The 26,427-nt window shown below is 41.2% G+C and overlaps 1 protein-coding gene across 1 annotated transcript in view; it reads left to right on the forward strand.

Annotated features, from left to right (window-relative positions):
* Positions 1–26,427, forward strand: part of CLVS1 (clavesin 1) — a 94,277-nt gene that overhangs the window by 25,510 nt on the left and 42,340 nt on the right. Inside the window, exon 2 of the mRNA XM_075495720.1 lies at positions 2,406–2,580. Within this exon, the coding sequence (XP_075351835.1) occupies positions 2,406–2,580 (175 nt within the window). The remainder of the gene's footprint in view (positions 1–2,405; positions 2,581–26,427) is intronic.

Raw genomic sequence — 26,427 nt, forward strand, 5'->3', positions numbered from 1 at the left:
TAATTTCTACTGAAAGGACAGGGAAATACAGGTGAGAAATTCCTTGATAACCTGGTAATTTATGTAGACACCTAAACAAAGATTGGAATTCCTAAGGATAGAGTTGGAGAGGAAGATTTTGCTCAATCAAATGAAATATTTCATTGTGATTTAGAGTTTAAGTGAATTATAGACGATGCCTTGTATACACCATTTCCATACAGCCCTACTGAAATCATTACACAGCCTTTAAAAGCATCAGAGATAGCAGGATCGTGAATATGAGTTTGCATCTTCTGTTAAGAAAACTTCCCAAAAATAAAGGACGAAACCTTTTCTGATCAAAATGTGGTCCTATTTTCACATCTTCAGTATAATAACAAGTTTTCAGTTCATTTTAAGATTTGCAAATGTGGGATTAAATCCCTTCATCCAAGGTCTGGATTAGTACATCTTCCTCAATCTAGCCAGAAAGCCCACCCATGAATGATGATATCATCCTGTGTTGACACCAACAAGAGAGTAGAGAAGGCATGTATGTGAGGACACTTTTGGAGACACTGCACACCTCTGAGACCTTCCATGGGGCAGTTCTTGTGGAAGGCTGACCCCCTTAAACAGGGATGTTGGGCTAGAGTAATGTAGGATATATAAAGTAGATATGGTCTAGGGGTGCAATTGCTTTTTTCATCACTGAAAGTGTAGTAATTTAATGCTGCTGCATGAAAGTCATCACCTGTTTCAGCTGGGCAGGGGGTAGTATATTCATATCACAGTTTTTTGAAATAAATTTAGACTGAAAATAAATGTCAGTTGCCAAGCCAATCAGTATGCCTTCACCTTACGTTGCTAAGGAAAGTACTCCTTCAGTTTGATGTTTAGCACAGCTTCCCCATATAATTTGAAAAGGTCAAGGTTGTCTTGTTACTGCAAATGAGGGAGGGGTGGTCTGGTACCCAGCAGCAACAAAGTTAAATATCATCAAGCTCTATGTATTGCAAGTTGCCTCAGCAATTATACATCAGAGAAGCTTCTAACTTAGGCAGAGAGGCACAGTTCAGGAACAGCTTTTTCAAGGGACTGTGTCTTGAGAGAAGGAATGCACATTTCCACTTGAAACCTGCTGAGAGAAAAGAGAAAGAATAAGAAAACACTTCACCATTTACTTCTAATAGAAATTTATCATGTGTTGCTGCCTTTCAGGGGTAGAGGTCTTGATGGTAGAGAAGTTTGTTTTGATTGTACATAGGTTTTTTCTCTCAGGCAGAATTTGAAACAATGCTTTTGTAGGCTTAGATGACTTGTTTTAAATTAAAGAATACAGCAGAAAAGGATTAAATGAAAATCTCCATGGTGTGAGCCTTCCCTGTAATAGACCTCAGGCATCAAATCAAAATTTGAGAATTATGCAGAGGTAAAGCAGGCTGCAATAGCAATATGTTACAATTTCATTTTACAGAAGGTTAAGTTGTACTGTCTGAAGCTTTCCTTGCTTGTTGCTCTCTAAAAGAATCTGTTGTTTGTAAATCATCTTAACGGGAAGGACAGATGGCGAGAGGGCCTGATACAGCTTACTCAGGTGTAAATATGGAATAAGTCATTAACGTGTCTAACTCTTACTTTCGTAAAATGCATGAGATGGAAGTAGAGAGTGGCCCAGGCTTCTCAGTACAGACTTTCACATTAAAGAAAACGTTTCAACATTTTCTTCTCTGTCACTTGCTATCTCCTTCAGGGCCCCCAAGGTTTCCAATTATTCTCCCAGAGCTGAGGGAAGCCTTGCAGCCAGCCTATCGGTAGCTGCTAATTAATAGAGTTCACATTTTGAGTGGATGCAGCTATTTTCCATGTTGCATTTGGTTTGCAGAAATCAGGCAACAGTCAAACTTTATTTTGCAAAGCCTTGGATCATTCCCTCCACTCAAACAGGAAGCCAGGGAGCCTAGTTGTAACCATACCATTTATATTAATATTGCAACGATTTATTTCCTTTTCTGATTTTGCTCTTTATAATAGAAAGAAAAGAGGGGGGGGGGGAAACCCCAAACAAAACACTGGTAAAGTATATCCAAAGGAGCAGGGATTTAAACTGATAGCCTGAATCCCTTTCATTTCACCATAGAGAAATATTTTCCCAAAGTAGCTTAGCTAAAATCTATTGTAAGGAATGCCAGAAGAATCGAAAAGATTTAATTCAGGGTTTATTTTCTCCACCGGTGAGCAGGACTTATCACATCAAGCAGAGGAATGTGACTTTCAGAGCAGGAGCACTTTAGTGACACCTCTAAAACAACTCTCTTTTCAAAAGAATTCTACCAGAATAAATCCCCGTCCCTTGCTCATGCCCCATCCACAGCAAAGCTGAGTATCTTGAGGTTTGAAGGTAACTGCAAGCATTGATTTTTTTTTTTCTGCTTTGGCTTTAGGAACTCCTTCATAGATATCCTTCGGGCTATCCTACTGTCCTTGGAAGTGCTCATCGAAGATCAGGAGCTTCAGATAAATGGCTTCATTCTAATTATAGATTGGAGCAACTTCTCCTTCAAGCAAGCCTCCAAGCTTACGCCGTCTATCCTCAAACTGGCCATTGAAGGGTTACAGGTAGGTGGAGGGTAATACATGTACCTGCAACTTTTATTGCTCCAGGCAGTGATTTTTGCCTCATCAGGCACTGGGCAGGGTGAAGGGTGGTGGGAGAAAGTAATCCGGAATGCTTTAGTATCCCATCCACTTGCAGCACAGATAGATTTTCAGACGTTTCATTTTGAATGCCTTTCGCTTTTATTTCAGCTGTAAATCAGAGTAACAAGTATGTGTGTTACTGCAGCGTTAAGAAGGACAGTTAGAGATTTGAGGTTTAATCCATCAGAGAATTCAGAGGGATTAAAATCCAGCAGCGTCTGCCTTCTGGAGTGTGCAGTCCACATGCAAGCACATCTGTATGCAGAGGGAGGGTGGCAGGAGAAGAGAGCAGTTCCCTCAGCAGATGGAAGTGTGCTGTCGTGTTCACGCGGATGCATTTGAGTCAGAGGGAAATGAGGAAGAGGGAGGCCAAGCTCCCTGTCGTGCCCTCATTCTGACTGCCTTAATTTGTTACACAGGATCCCGTTACATTATGGTTCAGACTGTTCAGGGGCTGCACATCCACTTGATGCTTGCAAATGAATAGGAGCAAGCTAAAACCATGTGCCGTTACGGGGTTAGGTGGAAAGTGAGGACAAGGTGGCTGGAGCCTGATGAGACAACCCGAGGATGAGGATAGGCTGTGGTGCTCTAAGAGGACTTCAGCCCTTTCCACTAGAGTCTGAGCCCATCTCTGCTGTTAGACCTGAGATGGATTTTTAGGTTTGAAGTAGCCTGACACAACCTTATTAATTGTGGGCATATGACAGAAACCAAGGACTATGTATGTTGGAAGGACCTCTGGAGATCACCTTGTCCAACCCCCTGCTCAAAGCAGGGCTGACTTAATCTTAGACCAGGTTGCTCAAGGAGCATGTTTCATGTGGCTCCATATTTAAAAGGAGAGACTTTATAAGTCATTGTTTTTCCATTTTATTTTTAGTACTTTTCAGGTATCGTGCAGTCATAAATACCTCAGGAATAATCTTCCCTGGTGCGTGTATATTTTAATTTTAACTCCTATACTAGAAAGAACAATTTGTTCAACTAATTTTTTGACTAACAAATTGTCTACAATTAGATCATGATTATCTCTACTTTATGTTATTATTCAAAAATGAGGTAGAAAAATCTGCCAGCAGTTTTAAGCCTGTGTTCCCCTTTGTGGGGAATTTTTATCTATTCTAACGAATTAGAAAGTCAAGCTGCGCAATTAGTCCCTGGGACAATACCTTATCTTCTCCTGCTGCTACTATCACTTCATCTGCCTTCCTTCACAGAATAATATTCTGTGGTTCAAAGAAACCCTCCAGTCAGAAGGAAGAGAAAGCCAAGTGACATCCATAAGGAAATCAAATTCCAGCAAGGTGCCCTTGTGCCTGTCCAAATTTTGCACTTCCAACTCTCCAGTAAGAGGCCAGTCCAGCCTTCATCCTGTTTGATTTCTGGCCACGGCACTGCCAGGTTGTCTGCCTACTGCATGGGAATGAGGGGACACGTCCACCCTATGGCAGATCCAGCTTTGAGCAGTGGAAAAGAAAGTTATTCCTTTCGAAGCCAGTTTCCCCTACTGTGCCTGTTCACAGGCTCTTCTTCGACATCCCCATTACCTGGAGGGAGACCCCAGTTTATTTGCAGTTGTTGGCAACAATACGTTTGGAAGTACCAAAGCCTGGAAGTACCAAAGCTGGTCTTACGATGGTGTCATTAGTCTGACATCCTGTGCTGGGCAATTTAAGGAGGCTGCCTTTCTTGTTGGTGGGTGGGCATTTAATTTCTCATTTAAAGTCACGTTACTGTCGTCTTCTCCACGATAAGTAGAAATATAACTGTCTCTTTAAAAAGTAAAAACTGGGATAATGTGTCCCAGACTTTTCTAACCACTGGTGGGCTTGACGAGTTGTAGGAGTTGTGAATGCTGCGCTCTGATTTATCAGGTTTAGAAGCAAGTCTTTCATGCTTATAAAGCACATATTTAGCAAGCAATGTTGGTGGATTTTTTTAGAGGTGGGTTTTTTTGGCTCTCATTGTTGCTGTTGAAGTACCTTCATTAAGACTTGGTTCTATTATTGTTTTAAAAGAACTACTGTTATCCTAACATAAAATTTATGTAAAACATAATGGAAATGCAGGCAAGACCTACATACAGAAAAAGAGGAGTCACAATATGAGTTGCATTGGAGGTCACCGAAATTTAAAAAGTCAGGTTCTACTCTAATGAGATGACAATGTCTGAAAAAAATTGAGATTTTTTTTTAGTTCCTTGTATTTCTCACAGCTAAGACATTGTGCATGTACAGATGCTCAGACAGGCAGATTACATGCCTATCCCTGTCCTCCTTTCTAAGAAGAGATTTTGGGTCATATTAAGTCCTATGTAAGACTAGTGAAGTGGATGGAAGGAAAATAACTATCTCTTACAATTTCTGTTGGGGTTGAACCCATATGTTTTCATGTTGGTGTCTGAGCAAGGAACTTCTAGCCTCTCTGTAACAGTAATTCTAATGCCATACCTGAACCATTTTCCCATAGCTTTGTTAAGCTCTCATCGGATTCAGTATCTCAGACCATTGCTTTCTGAAATATAGAGCTGCTAAAAAATAAACAGTAGTGTATTTAATAACTTAAATTTATGCATTTGGTAATTTTTTTCTTACTTTCAAATTGCTTTAAGCCAATTAATATATTGGCAGTTCATTTTTTTTGCATTTGTATTCAATTTATTTTTTTCCTCAAATTGCTGCTGCAGTCCATTATCACTAAGTGCAGAGAACAAACATTACACAGGCGCATATGTTAATTCATCCTGTGTTGCAAGACCAACACTGGTCAAATCTAATAGACTTAGCTGGAGAGATTAATATGTTGCTATTCTATAGGATGCTGAGTTCCAGATACTGTAAAGTCTGTAAACACTCAGGGAGATGAAGTATGAGTCACATCACTGCATGGCTGAAAGCACATTTTGCTCAATACTACTCTTTGTTCTGTTTGGATTTCTGTATGCGTTGCATCACACAAGATAGTTCATTATAACTCAACAGGGCACCTACTCTGTTTCTCAGTTATTTAATGACCTAAAAGTAGCCTTATGACTCCACTTTAAACAGCAGTTGTTCAGATGCTAAACAAGTATTTGTACAGTATGGCAATTCTCATCATGCCACAGCAGCACAGGGACAAATATGTTTTTAGTGCTTAAACCATCTCTGTTTAATGAGCTCTGCTCTTTTATCACAAGGCAATTGCTACTGTATGCTTTGAGCTCATACCATACTCCTTCCTAGACCTTACCGATCTTTGGAGTTTTAACACATTAAACAGAAGATTGTCATGTGGATGGAAAGGTGGGGAAAGAGATGTATATAAAACCAGCCTATTTTGCCAATAACTTGATGAGTTTTGACTTCTGATCCTTGTTCTTTTAATGTGAACAGCTTTTCCCCTTCACAGCATATTTCTCCCCTCTGTTCTCTTCATCTGTGAAGTTATACTTCTCTGTGTGTCACGCTAATCTTATAATTATCCTAAGATGGTAGACAAAATTTAATTGTGGTTTAAGTTAACCAGAGACTGATCTTTTGGCATTTTGCATAACAGTTTAGAAGCATCAGAGTCTAACAGTGAAGGTAAGAAACCCATGTTGCAATTGTGAAACCGGTAAAGCCTGTAAAAAATGGTCATTTCTTAGGATGCAGGATGTGTGGTACTGACCACTGCATTTGAAGACCTCTAATAAACACGGGAATTAGGGCTGAAGTATAAATGTTGCAGTGAACACAGTCTGGGTGTCCAGTGAAGTCCAGACTTTTTTTTTTTTTTAATGCTAGTTGGTTTTTGCTCAGAGGATGTAGTTGCTTTGCCTCCAGAGAGGACTTTTGCTTTTAGGGTGCTACTACCAATGAGTATAGAGAACCACTGTTTGCTTCTGCCTTATCCAACACCAGAGCTATGTACTGCAGTTTGTGTACACGCATGCACATACCAATTTAGAAATTCCCCCAGTACTCTGAGTTGAAATGCAGCAACTTCCAGAAGGCTACTGTCTACCAAGACCCAGCTGAGTGGCTTATGGCCCAAACCAGCAAGCTGGATTCAAAACTGACCTGAAGATCAGGTATGCACGGCAGTGTCCCTAGGACTGCCTTACATAAAGGCTAACTTGCCCCAAGGCTGTCTCAATGTACTGAAAGAAATAGGGCGAATGGTTATATCCTGGCCATATTCTTTTGTTCTCTGATAATTCTGTAACATTCAACTGTACTCACATATGCGAGGACAGTGACTCTTAAAACCCCCCCCTATGCCTACTTTGTGACAATGATGAATCACTGAAGGAGTGATCTTTAGGATTCGAGGGCTTTGATTCAAATTTCACAATCATTGCAGCAAATAGCAGTAACAACAGGGAACAACCAAGATCAGCAAACAGGGATTTGTCCCCAGATTTTAATTGGTAATAGCCTGGCAGAAGTTATGACCAACAGTGTCCATTAGGACATCCACTGTCTACTCTTTTATTTTTTTTAAATAATCTTCAGTTTATCATCATCCAGTGAATTTGGAAACTGGTATTTCTGGGAGGAGAGGGAAATGAAAGGAAATTAATGATGCTTGACTTAAGAACATCTTAATCGGATACTGGTACTGATAAAATTATTCTGAAAAAATTCTTCAAATAAGGGAAACTTGTATAAGCTTCTCTTAGAAAATTGTTTAAGGTACACTTATCCAGAACAGCACCAATGCTGAGATCAAGACAGATAATCAAGCTAACAGGCTTGTTTGGACATTATTGGAGGTTATCCCACTTTGAAATCTGCAATGAAATACCACATTAGGGAAAACTCAGCCTGCTTAGAATTATGTGAAGCTTTTTTATCTGTAATATGAGCAATAGATTAAATAAGTTAAAACAGATTTTTAAAAGTTCAATTTTTTTTTTAATTCCCTCCTACTGTAATTATGTGGGATTGAGAAACTTAATGTCAGTTAAATTATAGCTGCAGATTACTTGTCTCTTGACGCTATCTTATACAATCAAATATTTTTCCTGTTGTGCTTCAGAAGGAAGAGCTAAAATATAAAATATGCTCAAAATGCAGACTAGAATGTAGAGCTTGTAGGAAAAAAGTGTAGTCCAATATTATGGCAAAGGTGTTATTTGTTTGTTTATTTGCTTTTCCAAATCTTAGTGAAAAATATGAGCTTTTAGAGCTGATAAAAGTTTTCCAGTGAAAAACATTTTTTTTCTGGAACAATGCCATTTTTTCAGAATAGAAGCACTACAGTGAAATACATTTCCAAAATTCTCTGGAAAACTCTGGAAATATGTTTGTTTTCAAAAATTTTCATCTGGAAAATCAAAATACTTAACATTCCATTTAATTATGAGTGGTAAGAAGCACTTGATTTCTTTCTTAATTGTTATCAGTTCTTGATTTTTCAGAGTTGAAAGCAAGCCGAGATAATGGAACGGTATTTCAGGTCAGCGTGACCTGGGTTAATGGGTATGACTGAATCTTTGCTATGGTCAAACTGGGGATCTGAACAGAGCCTAGGCAGTCCTCATGCATCTGGAGACTTTGCCAAACCCTTTGCCCTGCAAGCTTGGTCTTTCCTTCACCAGCCGGGACCCTGGAGCAAGGAGCTGACTCTTCTCTCCTTGTTGAAACACATTTATACTCTGAAAGCCAAGGTAGGTGCGATCTCTTTGATTTAGTACTTCCAGTTGAACTCTTTATGAGTCGTGTGAAGGATGCAGGCCATGAGATGCCTTACATAGTGAGTATAAGATACTGCTAGTCTTTCTACAGAGTTTCGGAACATAATACTGCTGTTACTTGAAAGTTTGAAGTGAGTGAGAATCCACATCATAACACACTGAAGAACACTCTGAAAAGACTTGTTCTAGCTCAGCCTTTCTATAGAAATCTGTAGTGCAGGGAGAAGTCTGTCTATGCTATAAATATCCTATGATGCTGTTATGTCTCATCAGGTATTTATAACAGGTCGTATAACAGAAAGACAGAGAGCTCTCTGTCATTGCCTACTGAGGGCAGAACAGATCAAATCCTCAGTAACAGAAGCTAGGCAAGTAAAACCATCTATAGACACATGTATACACTGGCTTGGACACGGACAAGTAAAAAAACCGTAGCACCTAGTGTTTATCTCTGGGAGACTCAATGCAGACTCAGAAGTCACTCATTCATTTGCTCTGCTGTTCCTCAGTCTTTCAGGTTCAAAATCTCAAAGACAAAAATCAGCAGACAGCTGAGGCCAGTTGCTGGGGTAGTATAGCTAGCTGGGGCTCTGTGCACATCTGCAGGGTAAGGCTGATTTATGGCAGCTGACAATCAGTCCTTCTTGCTCTTCCGCTGTTAGAAAGAAACCTACTTCAAGGCAGACTGTTTTTTCTTTTTTTATGTCCAGGATTTAAAGACTTGTAAAAAATTAAGGAGATTTTTAGATTTTGGTGTTTGTGCAAAAGCATTGTCATTATCTTTCTCAGGAGAGAGAAATTGAAGAAAAGGGGATATTTTAGGCTGGGTTCTTGAGGATGGACAACCACTTCTTTAGTAGTGGCCTACCAGAGGGCAGACAATTTCCTCAGAGTATAAAAACAGGATGTTCCGGTGTCATAATCATAGTGTGTTGATATGTCCAAAAGGCATGTTGTAACTTCCCAAACTAGAGTCCCTGCCAATAACTCTAGAAGACCTGCTAATAATTCAAGCGTATGTTCATAGAGACAAGATTAGCTATATAAACATGGTTTTACCTACAGAAGGGAACAAATTTGGTCTGTGAAGACAATAGAGAACTCCTCCCCGTAAGAATTATTTAACTGTTTCTGAAAAGAGACAGCTTCAAGATCTAATGACATTCAGCATCTGGAAAACGGCTACAGATCACAATTTAACAGATGCTATAAGATGCAATGGGCTTTCCCAAAGATCTGTAGCAAAAATCTTTCTTGATTTCAAATCCGCTATTTGTATGAAATGTGAGTTTGCATATTTACAGATATTTGGATGAAACCATTTCCAACATATGCACATAAAAAGCATACCATTTTTTTCCATTAAATGCTGTCTCAAAAGTTCCCAGATCTGTTCGCTAGTTATTTTTTTCCTCAGTATTAGAATGTGCTTCATGTTAGAGACCTTTGTTGAACCTGCTGAACGTGAAGCCACAGCTAATGATGAGCACTTAGTATCCATTGAAAGAAGGTCAGTTGAAATCATTCCAGAAACACTCATGCTATCTGTCTCCAGCAGCTGTTGTGATATGTAGAGTGAGTACTCTCTGAGCTGTCAGTGAGGGCGCCTTTGAAATTTTAGGAGTCGAGAAAAGGGGTTGACTCATTATACATAAAATAAAGGTAGATAAACAGACTTTGCTCTCTGCAAGAGAAGGCCTATGCTCATTGTGTGCCTATCCTCTCTAGGGAGTTGACTGGAACAAGGAAAAAGAAAGGCATAGTAGGCTGTAGACTCACATTTGTCACTTGAAAATTGGAATTAACGGCTTGGTAGAATTGATCAGCCCAGGCATGTTTGCCAGTTGGAGGCTTTGGGGCTTTTGGCTGTGAGTAAAGGATAAGCTGCAATGTGGACAGCCTGAGAGGCTGGATATCTTAAGTGGCAAGTCTTTTTTTAATGCCAGTTACTACATTTTAGTAAAGGTCTCATCGAGTTGCTGATAAGAGTTAGACAGGAAGCAAATACTTTTTCAGCCCTGCCAAGGAAACAGGAAAGTTTATTGCAGTAAGTCTGGTTAGAACAGAAAGCAGCTGTTTCTTACTCATAGCCAGTAAAACAACAGCTAGAGCTAACACCAGTCATGCTCAAACCTTCCCACCACCATATGCATAAGTAGCTCATGTTGTATCTTGAACCTTTCTTCCTCTTACAAAATGTGAATGTGGCAAAATGTACTTGCATTAATTTACATTATCCCTGTCATTAATTTCATAGAACTTCAGGACTGATGCATCTGTGGTAACTGTTTAACTTCTTTTACAAACCCCAAAGCCTTTTCCTTTTTACTGTGGAAACTGAGTGAAAGCTTCCTGAAGAGTGTTTACTACAGATACCTTCTTGCTATGAGAAATATATAAAGCAATTATGCAAAAATATAAAAGGGATTGCACGTACAAGACTACACCAGAAAGATACAGGAGCAGTGACATTTCAGTGAGAGCTACGTGCCCACAGAGGTGGAACGGGTACTATTTTGTTTGAGGTGTGGGGTGGCGATGGAGGTACATGTGGGTAGGGAGATGGAAGAAGTCAGAGCAAGAGGAGGAGTGACGATACGACTGTACACTGTGGTATGTGGCATGGATTGTCCCCTGAGCACAGGTAGATAAGGACTTGGCTGTCTCTAGGAGAGGACTCATGCTGTAGCCTCACTAACAACTGCAGGACTGAAATCCATGTCCCCTGGGAAAACAGCTGTGGCAGTGTAAGAACAGTTGTTCCCTTACACCCGCGGTTCACAGTCCCCTTTTTAGTACATGCCTTCAAGGATGTGCTGCACCATGGAACTGGCCATGGGTCCCTGGCTGTTGCCGTGCAAGAGCCAGCAGCTCGGCTTGCATGGCTGCAGGGAGGGCTCGCACCAGGACTTTGCGTTCACGCTTTACATCTGCTGCTCTAGGCAAGGTAATAATTTCTGGTGCAAGTTTTTAACAAAGAGCTGCAGAGAGTAACATTTTAAAATTCTGCAGAAAGGCAATGATTTAGAGAAACGTTTGTCTGCTTGTTGTTTGACTCCTGTTATGTGCAGAAAAACAGTTTTCTACTACTCATAACAAATCTCTTTAAAGCCTTGTCTATTATTATTATCTCCTAAGCATCAATTAGAACTTTTTGTCTAGTGATCTTGAAACACTCAGTTTTGTTCTCAAACATTTTTATATCTCTTCTTAACTGTGTAGAGCTTAAAACTTGAAACAAGCATTCCTGAATAGCAAGGGTTCTTTGATGCAAAAATGTCAACCCGAAACATCTCAGACATCCCAATCTTCCAAGGAAAGATGAAAACATTGAGTGAAAATTTCATTGAGACTCCCAACTTCCTTCTCCCCTCCTCTCTACCCCTTGCCCCCCGCTAAACTTTGATTTCAACAAATAGGCATTTTCTGAAGAAAAAGTGTTTCAGTGGAAATTCCTCCAGTAGCTGTACTGCCCTGTAATTCAAACCTTCCTAGGATTTTTTCAGGATATGTTTTTCATCCCTGTCTGCTAGACACATATTAGACCATTTGAATGTGCATGCTGCTTTTCACTCTGAGCACACTCCCACTATTTCAAACTGTTTGCAGTAGAACCAGTTTAAAACATGGCCGAAGTGTAATAAAAATAATTTCCATTTCAGAGGGGGCTTTTTGATCAACTCCAATCTACATGCAATGAAAATGCAGCTAAGAAAAAGCATAGCTAACACAAATACAATTACAATGCAAATATTCTTCAAATAGCAGATACATTTAGAATGTCATCAAATTGACAGTTTTTCAGAAGAAAGGCAGAAGCATGAATATATATGTGATGAGCAAAATACTTGATCACTGTTTAAGAATTACGGAGGATAACAGCAGAACTTTTAATAAACTGAAAATAGAATTGAAGCTTGCCTAGGCTTATAGGGTAATATAAATCTTATTCTTCTATTTTCCAAGGGAATTTAGAAGCAGCTTTGAATCAGTAGGAGCGTGCTCAGTAGCACATGTGCTCAACGTCTGGAAGAGATGGTTTCTGGTGGGTTGGTGGGAATGCTCACATGAATGGACATCTGCAGTAGTTACAAAGGGTCCTCCTCTTAACTTCTGTGTGAAGTTTCATGAAAAGTCCCACTGGCAATCCTAACTTTATTTGGCTTCATTAACAAATACAGAGAACCTGAATTTAAAAGTTTCTCAGGAAATAACATCTCCTCAGTATACCGCAGACAGCACTAACCTCCTTATGATGGTCCTTTCCTTTATCCTATCATTTGATATCATTTATCAAACTTATTGCTAAGTGCAAAGAAAGCTTCAAGGGGACAGTCCTAAAGAGATAAGGATTCCTGAATCTGTACTGTAACTGAAATTAATGAATTAGTGCAGATAAAGCCTTGGACTTAATTAAACAATGTGAGTGGGCTTTCTGGTACCATTGGAGACAATATCTACTATTCACTCTCTCTGAAAAAAAAGTTAATAATTCTACTATGCAAAAAAATTAACCCTCCGTATTCTCAGACAATTTCCAAACATTTTTTATCAAAAAGAGAATGTTTGCACTCAGAAACAACCAGGCAAACCTCAGGTTCTGTTGCTGGCCACTCTCTTTGCTTAAGCCGAGTCAATGATCACTGCAGCGTGGAGACTGTCTGTAGTCATTTGGCATCATGTGTAGAAGAGCCACTTGGACAACTGGACTGGCAAAGGACTAAGGAAGCAGAAAACAGCCAAGCTGTAGTCCCGGTCAGATACTGCATCAGAATTTCTGCAATTAAGATTTTTTATGAAAAATCAACATTTTCTAGAAGAAGCCCACAACTTTTCACACAGAAATAAATAAATAGATTGGCGTGAAGAGATGCCTCGCTTTGAAACTGAGGGAAACTCAGTTTCTCTGCAAGATTCTATCTTAAGCTTAGAGTGTATCACCCCAGTCCCTGCAATGGATATGTGGGTTCAAGGCGTCTTCTGGTCATCTAATAGCAATTTCTGCTCAAAGCAGAACTACTGCAAATGCTAGATCAGTTCAGCCATGGCCATCAAATCAGCTGGCCATTATCTAGCTTTTTCCACTTTCCAACCTCCCTGCTCTTTACCTTTGATATTGCTTTCTCCTCTAAATATTAAAAGACAAATAAAGCTGTGAGGTAAACCAGGTGTGCAAGGTGTGCATTTTGTGGTGCTGAGCCCACGTGGCTAAGAGCGTTAGATATTCAAACACACCAAATATAATTAACTATTCAAGAAATTTCCCCCCTCCAATTTGTTATACATGCCTGAGTGCACGTTAATGGGGTCACATAGCTCTTTGAACTGCTGCTGACAGAACAATAAAGAGTTCCTGTGGTTTTCAAGAAACAGTACGGTATAATTTTGCTTGCTTTGCAAGGGCATTTCTTAATGATATCATTATATCCTCTAAACTCCTAGTCCACTCTCAGAAACTCACAACACTTCAAATGACAAGTTACCTTCTCTTCTCCCTGGGAGAATTGAATCTCAATTATAATTTATAATGTGTTACTTATTCAGTGAATATTCTTTTCCTGTGCCTCTGAGAGGTGCCAGCTATGGTATTTTAATGAAGCACCCCCATTTTATAGCATCTCTCCTCTAAAACTGGAACAACAGCATTTAAAGGGCTAGACCTCTCATCCAGGTTGCTGAGTAAGGAAGGCAAATAAATTCCATTTGAACTGTCTTAAAAGACAAGGAAAATAACTTAAATTTGTCTTTGTTCCAGAGATAACTTATGCCTGAACAGTATTGCCAGAGAACAAATAAATAACCTTACTAGCAAATTCCTGCCATCTGTGACAAAATTCATTCAAATATTTGAAGTATTTTACTTGACTGCTAGCACCATTTTGAGGTTGTTTGTTTTGCAAAGGTATTCTAGGCAAATTAAGTCAGGAATGTTTGTTAAACTAACAAAATAAGTGAATGTTGCTATTAGCTTGAGTAAATTTATTTGGTATCTAACTCTAAGGACGCCCAGCTTTGTGCATATATAGGAAGAAAAAGAAAAAAAAAATCCCCTTTGTGGTAGTGCGTTCCTTTTCTTTGAGGCTAATGCCAAAAGTACCTCTGTAAGATTCCAGGTTTAAGCCAAAAGAAAAAAAATCAGGAAATAATCTTTCATGCTTATAGGAGATTTTGCAAATTAGTCCTCTTTGATGATTTTTTTTTTAAATTGGAAATTTTACATAGTACAAATTCTGTAATAATATCAGAATGTGATTCTCAGAAATTTGCTTTTAACAGCAGACTGCTTTGTTGGGAATGCACATTGTTGAAAATAAATACGTGACTTAGACGTACTTCCATGCAGTTAGCTGTCAGGCTGCCGTTTTCCCTCAGCAGCAGGATCTCAGATACTGGCTCTCTGCAAATCGCCCTGGACCAGTTAGTAAGTATCCACGCCACTGGCATGAACAGGAGCAAGTGATCAAGAATTTTAGCGCAATGAATCCCCAAATATGTCACCGGCACTATTAACATGACTGTAGTAACCACAGGCAATAATTGATGTCTCCCTCCTTTTGTATATTGGGGAGGTTGCGTCCAAGCCCAGAGAGCAACTTCATGCCGCCTCTCCCCAGACCCTGGAGGCTGTGTTTTCAAGGCAGACCTCTCGGAATCTGGGCTGGTTGGCACACTAAAAGAAGATGTGGAATAACTCTTGGTAGGAACATTTCACTAAAGATGAAACATCTGTTGATTTTTGCGTACACTGCATCCTTCTGAGAAACCTGTCAGCAGTAGGGACAGCCTTAGAAGATGTGACACAGGTGAAGACTTTGAATCCTTCTGATTTCTTTGCTGTTCAACTGTTGTTGCATGTGAAGCAGATCTTGCATCCTTTAAACATTTCAAAATACTGTTTGTACATGTTAAATGCAGCAAACCACCAACTTTAAAATGATTTATCTTTTTCTTTTTATCTGCCTTTCTGTCCCTTCAGTCATGAGCTCACTTTTCCCCCTGCATTTCTCCAATCGCTAATGCACAGCAGAGCTTTATAAGCTGAAATATTGTCACACTGCCATGATGGGAAGTTTTATGAATCAGAACAGCTAGTGCCATATCTTTTTTTTTCTTTTTTTTCTTTTTTTTTTTTTTGTTCAGCATCAGAATTATGTAAATGAGCTCAGCAGCAACACATCAAACATTGATAAGCTTCCTGTCAGGAGGTAGTACTGGAAGGATATTTGCAGCAGTTTGCTTTGCTAAATACATCAGAAAACATGCCATTTCACTTTTTCTTTTGTTGCCACATCTCCCACGTTCTTGATGTTCTGCCTCTTCTCATATAATTTCTACCTGAACTTCAAGGTACTGTCTCTTTGGAGATTTTCTATCTACAGTAAGCAAAGCTTAGATGGTATTTAATACTTTTACTATCTTTAAAAGCTTTAAAAGAGTTGTAACATGTGGAGGGGTAGAAGGGATGGTCATTTTTTCATACTATATGTATTTCCAGGACTTGGGTACTATCAGCACATGCTGAGATGCTATCGGAATATGATAGAAGTGGTGTTCCAAAAAACCCACTCATTTTCACCCTGCAGCAAAAGATAAAATATAAATGGGGACAAATTAAATAAAACTGGAGTTGGCCTTTAAAATACAACTGTCTATATTTTTACATCCTGGGGTTGCAGGCAGGGGAGCAATAAACAGATTGGGGCTTGTGAAACCATAGCAATTCCAAGTGGGGTGTGACCCCCACAGAAGTCCAGTTGTTGCTGGTGTGTTTAAAATCTAGATCCAGCACAAGCAAAGCTTTGAACCAGAATTCACAGCAAACCCCTTCTCTGTGGGCTTGATGTTAACAGTGGGGCTGTAATAACTGAAGTCGGGGAATTATTGCTCTGAAAAACTAAAGGAGCAGAGGGCTGATATACTGCGCCCCTGTCACTAGTGGCACCTGTTACTAGTCACTAGGACAAGGACGAGGAAGTAGCAAAGGAAGCTACTAGGAACCAGGTTTGGAACAAACAAAAGGAGGCAGCTCTTCCTGTAGTGTGCTGTAGACCTGGAAGTCCTTGTCTCGAAGGATATGTGGATGCCACAAGAGACACTGGACCGGTTAATGTGAGAGAAATCCAGCGAGGCTGGCTAAGGAGACAGGAATCACACCTGACTAAAAGCTGAGAATAACTGAAGGCTGAGAGCGTGTTGGGTGAAGACATGATTACCTGTTCCTCCTCTTCCCACGGCAGCTGTGTAGGGCAGCGGATCTAGAGAGAGGATAGAGGGCCAGATGGGTCTTTGATCTGGCTTGCGTGGCCGCCTTCTGTTCCAGAAGTGGCAAAATTTGCATCTGTCCTCAGTGATTCCTTCACGTACTGCCTAGTCATGGTAACAGTTATAAAACATTTGTGTGCAAGGGTCCGAAGACACTAAGCAGAAGTGGTCCTAAATTTTCCCCTGGGATGCAACCAATGTCAGGATGATGGACTGCGGTGATCGCTCAGGAGCATCCCTTGGCACTGCGGGACTCAGCTCTCCTCCAGTCAGTGCAACTCAGTGGCGTCAGGATGTGCATTACTGATTTATACTGAAATACACAAAAACAGATTAGTATTGACCCCTATGAATATTGATCAAGCCCATCATATAGAGACTACAGGTTGCTCAGTCAGTGGCTGTTAGTGATGTTACTGGCATGGCAGTGTATACCTTTTACCTTCAAACATCAGTTTATTTCTGATTTCTAGCATGAGGGAGGGATTTACAAACACCATCTTCTGGCTTTATTAAGTAAGTAAAGATCTGATTCTGTTCAATATGGTCAAAATGAGCAAACAACCAACCACCATTTCTCCCTGATCTCCCCCAAAAGAGAGAAAAACCATATACTGGAATTAAATAAAAATGTCTGAGCCAATGCTGTGTAAGCTAACAGGAAATCATTAGATATATACTGCCCACCCCCTCTGAGCTACATGTTTCATTTTGAAACAAATCTGTACTTGGAGGCATCAGTAATTATTTCCATTTATTTTCCGCTTCAGTGATATGTAAAGCTGCAGTTTTGATATGGCTTGCCAAATGCCTCCATTGATTTACATAAAAGGTTCACAGGAGGCAGAAATATTTGCCTGAAGGATAAAAATAAACATATTCAAGCAAACAAGATGCTAGTAAAAATGTAGTAAATTCTGAAATTTAGTGGAAAGCTGATTGTATTTCTCCCTGTGCTTATCTAAGCATGACCACAGCAGAGTTTGGTGGATCAAAAGCACGGAGCATTCAGTCATCCCCACTGATCCATCACCTGCTCCTAAACAGCACTGTTGCCATCCTGGTGGTCTCTTTTGCAGAGGGCAGCGTGAAGACCTGGTGGGTTGCTGGTCTGACCAAGGTGGGTGGGGGCAGGAGCTGCTGAGCTGAAGGTCTATTTCTCCTCTTGTCATGCTGGAGCGAGCACCGCTGATGGGAAGGGCAGAGAGGGAGAAACCGCAGAGCCTTTTCCGCCACCCTCTCCAGCAACCTGTCCTGGGACCAGATGAAGCGGTGACCGTGATCATGAGGTGAAAGCTGGCCCGTGGCACTGTTACTCAGGTAACAGTACTCAGGGACACTCACTGTGCTTCAGGTGTCCCATCGAGTGCCTGAAGCCCAGGAAGAGCAAAAGACCCCTGAATTCCGCAGCTGTGCTCTGGCAGAAAACCATGCAGTCTTTCCCAGTGCTTTTCAGCTTCTTTGCAGGAATTCTGCACAAACCACAGGACTCAAGAGGGAGAGAGTTTCATCCAAAACCCTGCTGCTGCCACTGCGCTCCACCTGGCTCTCTTTGAGGAGCTCATGGAAACCTCACAGCAGGTCGTCTCCTCCAGGTGGGCAAGAGACCATCAGTCAGGGCAGCTGCTCCATAGTACTGTTACAGCCTCCCTCTGCAAACATTCAAAAAATCCACACTCCTCCTCTCTTTTATCTCTTCAGTGTCATGATTTTTTTTTTAAATAGAGATGTAAGTACAAACAGAAAATTTAAGACTCTTCCTTTGCATTTGCAGTCTAGGTTCTGAGTCCCTGAAGTGCATTCAGTTAATGTCTTCAAGATTTTGTCTGCTGCCATGAAGGCTGGAACCATTTTCTTCCCATTTTAATGAAAGCCAAGCTTTAATGCAATATCACAGGAACAGCAGCTCAGGCTTCAAGGGAATCTTTGAAAATCACAAGATTGATTGCCAGTATCCTGCTTCTCTCTCTGCACAGAACAGGAGGTTTACATATGCCCTCACTCCCTTGCAAGGCCCACTTGTGACCTGGCTGCTGCTGCTGGCCTTACAGAAGAGACAGCTGTGTTGGATATGGGACTGATGGCAATGGGGTGGTTAGGCTGGACAGAGGAGGAAAGATGCATGGAGAGGTACAACCTCTCAGCCAAACGACACATAGCATCTGTTGCACTAAGCAAGGTTTTGTGAGCAGCTCCAACACTTCCCTCCTCACCAAGTCCACATCTAAGTGTTTTCCATGGAAATGCTGTTTATTTTCAGCTAAAATGGTTCATTGCTAAAGACCACCTCCCTCCTCCTTTGGATGCAGTCAAAAGAACTCTTTGTAGACAGACCCTCATTGCTTACTTTTGCACAGTGACAATGTCGGGTGTATTTTTTTGCTCAGAGTGAAGGGTTAATATTTAAGAAATCATATTCTTTCTCTTCAAGTCAGAGTAACACAGCTTACCTTGAGGATGAAGGGCAGTGTTGCTATTTGCTCCCACTAGCACTGCAGAATCAAACCAGAAAGGAGACAGCAAGCTTGGCTTTTTACAAGGGCATGCAGTGATAGGACAAGGGGTAATGGCTTTAAACTGAAAAGGGGTAGATTTAGATTAGATGTAAAGAATAAATTCTTCACTATGAGGGTGGTGAGGCACTGGAACAGGTTGCCCAGAGAAGTTATGGATGCCCCATCCCTGGAAGTGTTCAAGGCCAGGTTGGATGGGGCTTTAGGCAACCTGGTCTAGTGGAAGCTGTCCCTGCCCATGGCAGGGGGGTTGGAACTAGATGATCTTTAAGGTCCCTTCCAACCCAAACCATTCTATGATTCTGTGATTTTACTGCCACTTGCACACTCCCTGAACTCCCATGAAGTGGGGATGAGTGAGAAGGGAAGAGCCTGGAGTTACTGCCAATTGCAGGCTTTAGCTGGGAAAAAACCCCTCATCTTGTCCCTTGCAAAATGGGAACAGTTTGATTTGGAGACCATAAATTCAGAAAATTGTTCCAGTGATATCAGAGAGCCCTTAATCTAGCTGTTGAAAGACCAGTTCAGACCACAAAACAGGTCTCTACTTAGTGCTGCGTGCTATCAAGCACTACAGCATCTTATCTAGGAGTGCAGTAGATGCTCCACCATCTGAGCTATGCTAGAGAAGGCTTGCAGGCTTTCTTGAAGATATGTGCTATCCCTAGCTGGATTTACTGGGCAGTTTGCAGCAATCACTTGTTGAAAATTTAGTGGCTTTTGCTAAGCAGTATTCCAGACCAGATTTCCACCTTGCTTCATTCTGTCCTTTAAAGCTCTGCATGGCTGAAAAATAAGGACTCCTACTTGTCCAGTTCCATTCAGTAGCTTTTCAAACTCACAACATACTTTTACTGCTCTAAGTTCCCTTGTACCCTGTTTTTGTTCACCTCTTTAGTACTGGCAGCAGTGTGAGGCTGGAAGGCAAACATGTATAATTTACAAGGAAGCATACATGTTCCTGTCCTGGAACAAGGAGTTTTTGAATAGGAAAAGGTCTAAATGAGGTACCTAGCATGGTTTTGTTATCCAGGTTGTCCTTGTGCCTCCTCACCCAGCTATTTTATCATAAAAAAGGATTAATAAAGAGTGTTGCTCCACAGCTGTATTTTCACAGTGCTTTGTAGGAATTAGTGCACTATAAATGGAGGAGAATGAAGTGCCTTTTTCAAAGGTGAAAACAGGACCAATAAAGTGATTAATGAAATAGCCTGCATTTTGATTGCAATGAGAAATCTCAATGGGAAAAAAATGGTTCCGTGAGAATGAAGCAACTAACATTCCACCCTCTACAAGAAAGGCAGAACTGATAAGCACCATGGAGGTAACACCCCTGCTGCGAGTGGAAAGGAAAATAAATTTGTTCCAATTTGGTGGAAAGTGACTGTGTGTCACCAAGGATTGGTAGCGAGTTTTTGTACTCTGCCTTGTATTCGACCCATGATGATTTTAAAGACTCTTGCAAAACAAGAGAAAATTTGCTGATGCAGCAGTCTGTCAGCAGGCAGCTGGGCTTCAGGGCACTCGGTTGATGGTACTACAATTATTTACAAAGAAGATCAAGTAACCTCTAATTCTTTGGATCTTAGTCCCCTTTCACCTCCCCCACCTGCCTTTCAAACACAGAGCTAAAGAGAGGGAGATAAAGGTAAAAATGCTCTCTTTGGGTTTCATCTCTTTGCCAAACAGAGGTAAGGGGAAAAGAAAAAAAAGAAGAGGAAAAAATTTACATGTGCATTTTCTCCAGTTTTATTTTCCAAATACTATAAAAAGCAAAGTTCCAAATCTAATTACAGAGTAAAAGGAAGGAAATAAAGGGTCTAAATGGACCTGTTTTTCCTGAAATAGATCTTTTTGTTGTTGTTGTTCTTTGCGTCCTTTTAAAGCACATTTCTGGGAACCACAGCCTGTATCTAAGTTTTAGAAATCCCTGCGAGAGGCAGGAGCTGGGTCTTTCCCTGGAGTTGGGTGAGGGAGGCGGTGCTGTGGTGGAGGACGGTGGGCTCAGCCAGCCATGGCAGCTCGTTGCAGTGGCTGCAGATGTCGGCAGATGGTGTAAGCAAACGTGGTGGGTCCAGAGGTGTAGAGCTGAGCAGCCATCACTGCTGGGAGATCAGAGTTTGGGGGTCCTCACCACAGAGCAGTGAGGGGTGGCAGCAGAGATCCTGGGGCAGAAGAGCAGGGAAGGTGGAGGGTTTGGGCAGAAGGAGGTTTGGGGCAGGAGGTTGGAAGAACTGAGGAGATTCGGAGTTGGGTGGTGCTCTGGATGGTTTTTTGGGGCAAAGAGGGTGGGTGGTCTGGCACGTGCTGGTAAGTTTTGGGAAGCTCTGATCTGAGACAGATATGTGGAATTAGAAATAACCATGAATGGGATTTTTGGAGTGATAAGAGCTGTGGGCTGGGGTGCAGTTGGAGAAGGAACAAGGGGACTCCAAGGTCGCTAGACAAAAAGGACAGAGAAAGCTTAAGAGGTTGTGTGGGAATAGCTATGGAGCATCACTCACGCATTCTTGTGGGGATCTTGGTTTGGGATGGGGAGCACACACAGACGTCTACCATTCCACCCTTCAGCAAGGGAACCTGCCTTTTTCCATACCGCCAGGGCCACCAGGGGTTGTCAGGTGACCTGCAAGAAGCCTGCAAGAGCAATTAAGTGCTTAGTCAGCTTTTATAATTCATAGTACTACACAAGGCCTATATCTACGCCTTGTTGATAGGCCTAAACATGGAAAATAGGATTTTTTAAAACGGGGCGGAGGTTAGCCTCCCTTTTTCACTCTGTCAATTACCATGTGAAGCCAAAAGGTTCTTATCACTACATCCAAAGGAAAAATACCAGCAGTATTTTAAGTAGGTAGCATCCATATGAAAAGTCAGGTCTTTTCTTCTCACTCCCCAGAGCTTTTTCTGGCAAGAGTGCTTAGCACCGGCTGCCCTTGGTCACTCCTGGGAGTGTCTTTCTAGTCCCAAAAGCTCACAGGACTGTATTTTACTGACTTGTCATTTTTTTAGTACAGTTTGTGTGTATTCATACATGACAGTTCTTTTAAAAAAAAATGTCAGGGCTATGATTTTGAGTTAGCTAATTGGAGTTGAAAGCAGTGTCAGCTCCAGAGCAAGTTCTGAGGATAACTGAGTGCGTGCCTCTGCTGCAGCACCCTGCTCTCTGCCAGGCAGTCTCCTAGAGTTAAGAAGCCCACAACTTTGTAAGCCACTTAATGTAATGTAGGCACTAAGGAACTAGTATTTCTTTATATTTTCCCTTTTGCTTACTGAGATTGAAAGGATTCCCCTTTTAATGTCTCAATCCCCACAATAATTGGCCGTATATGCTCCTCTATTCTTAAATTATTAGTTTTTCTCACCTCCTGGTCTGGAGCCTTCTCCAGGTGGTGGTAACAAACTGGTTAAAACTTTAATCTGACATATGTTTATTGTAGCTGCAGATATAAAAACCAGAAATGGTATTCTGGTTCATAGTTTAATCAATACCGTTAGCTCTTTATCTACCTTTGGATTTTATAAATTGAATTGTCAATACTTTGGTGCAGGTACATTTCTTAAAGTTCATCAGAACATTTGAAGCCACGAGTGGCTATTTTAATTTGGACCTAGATATTACTCCTTGTGTTACAAACAAGTACTGTGTTTATTTTGCTCCTCATACCCCCCAACTCAAACCTCTAAAGTCTGTCTGTCTGTCTGTCTCCCTCCCAGCAGTACTCACTGCAGGGGTCTTTCACAGGGAGCTAGAAAACAACATTACGACCTGCACACGTACCCCAGACTGCAGAAAAGATGGTCACCACATAGGCTTGTGAAGCTTTCGACATGCCTTACAACACTGGAGAGCAATCACATTTTCCACCTTGTGGATTAATGGTGTGAGGGGTAAAAAGCAAGACCCCTTTTGGAGTCATGGTCCTGCTGCAGGAGCCCTACACTGCAAATCTAGTATTAATCTCCTGTGCATTTCTAAACCTTCCCACGTGACTCATGAAATGACACTATAGCAGAAGCCGCCTTCCTGACAGCAGTAATTGTGCTCCAAACATGAGTCTGTTTAGATATTTTTATAAATCTAGGCATGTATACATATATGCTTATAAGTAAGGTGACGGTGACTCGATAGAGGTCTCTTCCAGCACTGATGTCCTGCTGCAGCTCCAGAGAGCTCTTCACAGACCTCTGTGTTACTGAGATTGCTGCGTGACTGCCAGGAGGTGTGGATCAGCCCCCTCCGTTCATGCTCACCACGAGCCCAAGGCCCTGTGGGCTCTGCTATCACTTGAAAGTGGCACATCCTCACAAATACACTGATGCATTTTTGTCATAGTAATATTTGCGTAGATGTTACGGGAAAAATTATGCAATGAGAACTTTCCTCTACAGGCAAGGTTTTACCTGTGGCCCTGCATAGCTTCTGTTTGTCATCAGCCATACAAGGGGTTTTTTTCCCAGCTGAAAAAGGTTCTACTTCTGGGACAAAACCTGCAGACCATTTCTATGTATGTATGTATGTATGTTTTGTTTAGTAGAGGTCTTACTTCATTAAGAACTGCAAGATTTTGCCTTCTGAAGAAGCACAGTGGAAATTTTACAATAGACTTTACAAGAAACTTACCCAAATCTCTCTCAGATACATTTTTGGCATAGTTGCAGTTATTTTCATTGAATCACAGCTTTACATTTTTACCTATATTGAAACTAAGAATAATATACACCCAGCTTTCTTCAGGCCATATAAAATTCATTCAGCCATTTCCCAGCTGTTCTCATTTCAAAAGTTACAGGTACTTCATAGCACTTGATATTTTAAGCAGTCCTTTTTTCCTTCTTTGAATAGTGATAAGACACCCTATAGGGAAGGAGGTAAGATGCTTTAATTCATGAGCTATATTTTACAATATATACAGAAATATGAAATAGAAAGTTCCTATTTTTTAGTTCAGAAAATCAAGATTCATTTTCTCTTGGGCCATTTTCTCTTAAGTCCACTAGCTTAAAAATTTTATATCCATTTGAATTTTGCCAACAGCAAGACCTGACGAGTAAATGTACCGCTTACACAAATTCCCAGAACTGACAACAAGGGCAAATCTTTTGCTGACTTCAGAATCAAGAATTTCAGCCTCGTGAGTCATTTTGAATTATTTGCTCCTCTCAGAGTTCGTAATCACAGGGGACTGGACACAAAAGTGAGAGTCCAGAAAACCACTGCTACTGTGTTTTTGAACTGGAGATACTAACTTATAATTTCATTGGCTAATGCATTTATCACAGGAAAGAGGAGTATTTCGCATCACTGAAGTTCATGAATTTCATGCATTTTTCCTCTGTTGGCTAACACCTGTCTGTCTTTCTTGCTCTGAATGACAGTTACTTGCAACTTGCAAATAAGCAAATACTTCCGAAATAATATTATTGCTATTTTAGCTGCATTTACAGCTATTCAAAAAGGTGTGGAAAAAAAACCCAAAACCAAACCAAAGCAATTCTATAGCCAATTTTTTTATGAATTAAGAATGCGTAGCTCTAATTAAATGAATGCCCTTTCTGCTGCAATGATGTGTTTCCTCTGACCTCCTTATCTATGGATGTCTTGCCAGGGCAGGGTAGAACAGCAGGGGTGGAGATGTGCACGAGAGACCAAAGTGAAGGGGGAGTTGTATGGCTGTAAATAGTTGTTTCAGATGTCATGGGATTTTTCCCTTTTCCCTATCCCTGGGAACATGTACCTGTGTGAATTTATGTGATGGGGCCAGTGTTTTGTCAGAGGGCTGTCTTCCAGGGGAGGCAGATAGCTTGTTGCTCATGTTCAGCACCACACACATCTCTTCTCCCTAGCTGATCTCTTCTCCCTGGTATCCAGTGATAGGATGCTTGGGCATGGTTCAAAGCTGCACCACAGGAGGTTTAGACTGGACATTAGGAAGCATTTCTTTACCAAGAGGGTGGTCAAACACTGGAACAGGCTTCCTACAGAGGTGGTCGATGCCCCAAGCCTGTCAGTGTTTAAAAGGCATTTGGACAATGCCCTTAGTAACATGCTTTAAATTGGTCAGCCTTGAATTGGTCAGGCAGTTGGACTAGATGATCATTGTAGGTCCCTTCCAACTGAAATAGTCTAGTCTAGTCTAGTCTAGTCTAATTTTCGGCAGCTCTCTGCACCTAAGGTAGGGTGTGAGGTCCAGGGAGGACTGGGAGTGTGTTGCTGGGAGCAGAGCTGTTACCAGTTCCAGGGTGGGCAACAGAAGGACCACCCTCAGGGAGACCCTGAGGGAAGCATCTAGGGGACTTCTTGAGAGACACTCGTCATGCTTACTGCCTCTCTGAGCCATTTCCCCCCTTTGCAAGTGCACTCGCTGGGATATCTACCTCTCCTCAGAGATCTGGAGGACGTGATTAAAAAATGTAACTCCTGCGAACACAGATGTTCTGCTTTCAGCGTCCAGCCGCTGGTATTTCTACCAAATGCTCTGTCATTTCCTGGGCAGATCTCGAGAGGGCTGAGTTCTGCTCATGTAGCCATGTTTGCGTTCAGTGCTCCTCTTCAGTTGGACAAAATCCCTCATTTTTGCCTGAGGCTCATTAACCTGGGTTAATAAACTCTCATTATCCAAGGTTTCCTCAATCGACTGCTGAATTGATGATGAGCCTTCCAATACATGGCTACATCAGAGTGAGAGGTTTAACATCATGTAATTAAAATCCCCATTATTCTAGCATGAAGGTGACTGAACTGACACAGAGAAAACTATGCCTGCTAATTCAGAAAATAGCGATGCAGAGTGAAAGCGCTCAGCACTTCTCTCACCCAGAGGTCTTCGCATGCCTGCACAGGAGACAGCTAAAGGAACTTCAGATGCTGTGAGGGATGAACAAGTCATTTAAAATTGGAGACTGAGTCAGAGGAGGTGCATGGTATAGTTTATGTATACTGCAAGAGAAGGGGCAGAAGATGTCTAAGATAATCAACTTAAGAACTAGTAGGGAGCTAACTGAGAGAGATGTGAAGGAAGTAATACTGCTTCAGATGTGATGTGGCACATCCACACTGCATCAAGTGGACTTACTAATTTAGGTCGTGTGTAGTCAAGGGATGCACTCTGTGGTGAGGTGTAGGCATGACTTTGGTAACTCTAGACTCATCTTGTTGACTCATTTCCTCCCCTTTTACAAGTCAAATTATTTTTCTAAATATCAAGTATATGGTCCTGTCCTGGGGCATATGTCATCCTTTTCCGAGTGAGGTTTGAGGAAAAACTTCCTTGTTGAGCTGTCTTTGAGAATGCTGAGTTATAAAATACTCATGCTCAAATAATT

This window comes from Mycteria americana, chromosome 2 (genome assembly GCF_035582795.1).
Source record: "Mycteria americana isolate JAX WOST 10 ecotype Jacksonville Zoo and Gardens chromosome 2, USCA_MyAme_1.0, whole genome shotgun sequence".
NCBI classification, from domain to species: domain Eukaryota; kingdom Metazoa; phylum Chordata; class Aves; order Ciconiiformes; family Ciconiidae; genus Mycteria; species Mycteria americana.